Raw genomic sequence first — 2608 nt, 5'->3', positions numbered from 1 at the left:
TAGGTAATCTCTGTGCGATGTTTACCCATGTGGCTTTGCTTTTATCGCTATGCTATTTCTAAATGTCAGTTGAATGGGAAAGACTGCTCCTGTGGTCCAGAACAATCAGTAATAACTTTGGAAGTGTAATAACGCCCATAAAGCTGGTGAAAACAAACATGGGTCTCTCTTTCCTTCTGAAAAGACAAGCTTGCACCAGCAAGTTGATTCAGAATAGTTTATGATGGTTAGTGTTTGTCTAGATGGTAGAGACATGCTATTTACCAGGAAAATGTGCTGGTTGTAAAGCTGGAAAGGAGGTTTTGCTGGTGAAGCCAGCCTGCTGGTAACCAGAATGTATTTATGTATGTATGCATAAATGACTAAATTCTGCTAAATGACTAATGTACGTATGTATATATATATATATACATATACATATATGTTACCCACAGAAAAGTTGGGACTCGTGTATGTGTGTGCTAATCTCATAAATACGCAAATTTTGACATGACTTGAAGGCAGCATTCGTTTAATGGATTAAAGCAATGTGAAGTGGCATGGAGTAGATTGCATTTTTCGTAATATTTCACATCAAGTGCATTACATTTAATTACACTGGAGTAACTCTTGTCACTTTCCTCTCAGACCTCAAAGGCGTGGTATCAGCCAAGAACGACATCCGCGTGGAAATTGTACACAAAGATCACAACGCAGCCCGAGAAAACGAGGATCACTCCGCCATGAAACAGCTCATGGTGAGTCACGTTCTGAAGAAAGAAAACAGTAAACACCCCGCTCGCCATTACCCCATCGGCACCCCCAGATCAACAAACTAGCTCATTATGCTAGTCCCTGTCACATCTGTAGCTAATGAATGCTAATCATCCCCACCCCAACACTAATAGCGCATAGCTCCCTAGCCACTGCTAACGTCAAACCCATGAATAATGCAGCATAAGTGTGAGAACCCCCCAGGCCTGCATGCCTATATTTAGCCCCCGGTCTGCATTTCCTGGGAGGACATGGGCATAGATGTAACCATAGAGATGCCAGTGATCAAGTGGTCCTTTTCTCCTGGAGCTCTTGGTGAACTTCTGTCAAAACACATGCTGCCACGATCTCTGGAAATTTCACTCATTGTCAAACAAGCCTCCGAGGTCCAGAATCAGAGTTCTGTTTGGACTTAATATGTAAAACACACTTTAGACTTTAGACAAAAAGTGAGAGAATACCTCACAAAGATGGTGTTGTATTGCACATTTTGCTAATGACGTGAAGATTATTCACAGGAAATTGCCCCAGTTGAAGTAGCTTTCCTTTTGGAATATCTCATGAAAAAGCGCACAAAGTGAGAGTAACCCAGATTGTAATGTGTGAACGGATCTGATGTTTGCCACAGATTGAACGGGGAGAGTTTCAGCAGGAGTCCGTTCTGAAGCAACTTGAGGTACTTCAGGAAGAGGAGAAAGAGTATCAGCACATCAAGGTATGCCTCAATGGGATTAGAAGGAAGTGATGCGAGAAAGAGAGAGGTTGTTAAATGACACCACACTAAAACATCTTCAATGTTATTTTTATAGGGCTGCCAATCGATTCAATCTAATAGTGATTTGTGTTATATTTTTGCTGTCGTTAACATATTAGCACATAATTTCTGGTAACACTTTATTTTGAGTTCACTATAGACATTCTACTAACATTAAGTAACTTTGCAACTACATGTCAACTAGCACTCATTAGAGTATTAGTCACTGTCTGCGTAATATCTGCTAACACTTTATTTTGATGGTCCCCAACAGACATACTATAAGTAACTGGCATAAGTACATGTCAACTTAAGGCCAAAGTATTGTGACTCAAAGTCCATCACCAGATTGAGTATGTGCATACTGTATGTGCACCATCCAATATTTTGTAATTGCACATACTTTGTAATAGGGCTGCACGATTAATCGAATGCAAAATAAATTTCATGCGTATCTTGTCAGTAAAGCCGGTTCTCTGATTAGAAGTAAATCTCCAGCATGTGCTTTCAGATGGAGCAGCATTTACTATACAGAGCCATAGTTCACTGACAAGCTACGCAAAATCGCGGTCATAATCGCAGACGATTTAATCGTGCAATTATGAAATCGAAGAAATCATTCTGCGATTATGAAAGCTGTTTGCGTAGCTTGTCAGTGAACTACGGCTCTGTGTGGTAAATGCTGCTCCATCTGAAAGCACATGAAAATACCACATTCAATAACATGTTTTTACTCCAAACTCACTTCATAACGTCAGTCGAGTGTTTGAAATAAATCCTTCTGTGAGATAAGGTGGCTTCTTACATAAAATAAGGCATGCAACATATTTCATAGTATTCTAAGCAGTGATAAAGGCTATGTTGATTAGGATTGCATTATTATATACTTTATTATAATAAAAATTACAATAAGACGAACTCAGATAAACCATATAGTGCCGTAGTCGTGTGTTTATTAGTCACGTTGAATTAATGAAAGCAGTTAAATCTTCTGTTTATTCCGCAACCGCTATAGGCATTTCCTGGGTTTCTTCTGGCATTTTCGGTTTATTTGGAGTTTCAGCGCGAGAGCGCCCTCTGGCCTTCGGATGGAGATTTACT

At 39.8% G+C, this 2608-nt stretch overlaps 1 protein-coding gene across 1 annotated transcript in view; it reads left to right on the top strand.

The window, feature by feature from the left end:
- Positions 1-627: 627 nt before the first annotated feature.
- The window catches only part of LOC107670583 (kin of IRRE-like protein 3), a gene marked incomplete at its 5' end in the record, with an annotated part of 5671 nt that continues 3690 nt past the window's right edge, over positions 628-2608 (top strand). The window contains 2 exons of the mRNA XM_016463219.1: positions 628-737; positions 1382-1468. Coding sequence (XP_016318705.1) covers positions 628-737; positions 1382-1468 — 197 coding nt within the window. The remainder of the gene's footprint in view (positions 738-1381; positions 1469-2608) is intronic.

The sequence above is a fragment of the Sinocyclocheilus anshuiensis genome, unplaced genomic scaffold, assembly GCF_001515605.1.
Source record: "Sinocyclocheilus anshuiensis isolate Anshui unplaced genomic scaffold, SAMN03320099.WGS_v1.1 scaffold140, whole genome shotgun sequence".
Lineage (NCBI taxonomy): Eukaryota > Metazoa > Chordata > Actinopteri > Cypriniformes > Cyprinidae > Sinocyclocheilus > Sinocyclocheilus anshuiensis.
This window is presented reverse-complemented; position numbering and strand designations above follow the sequence as displayed.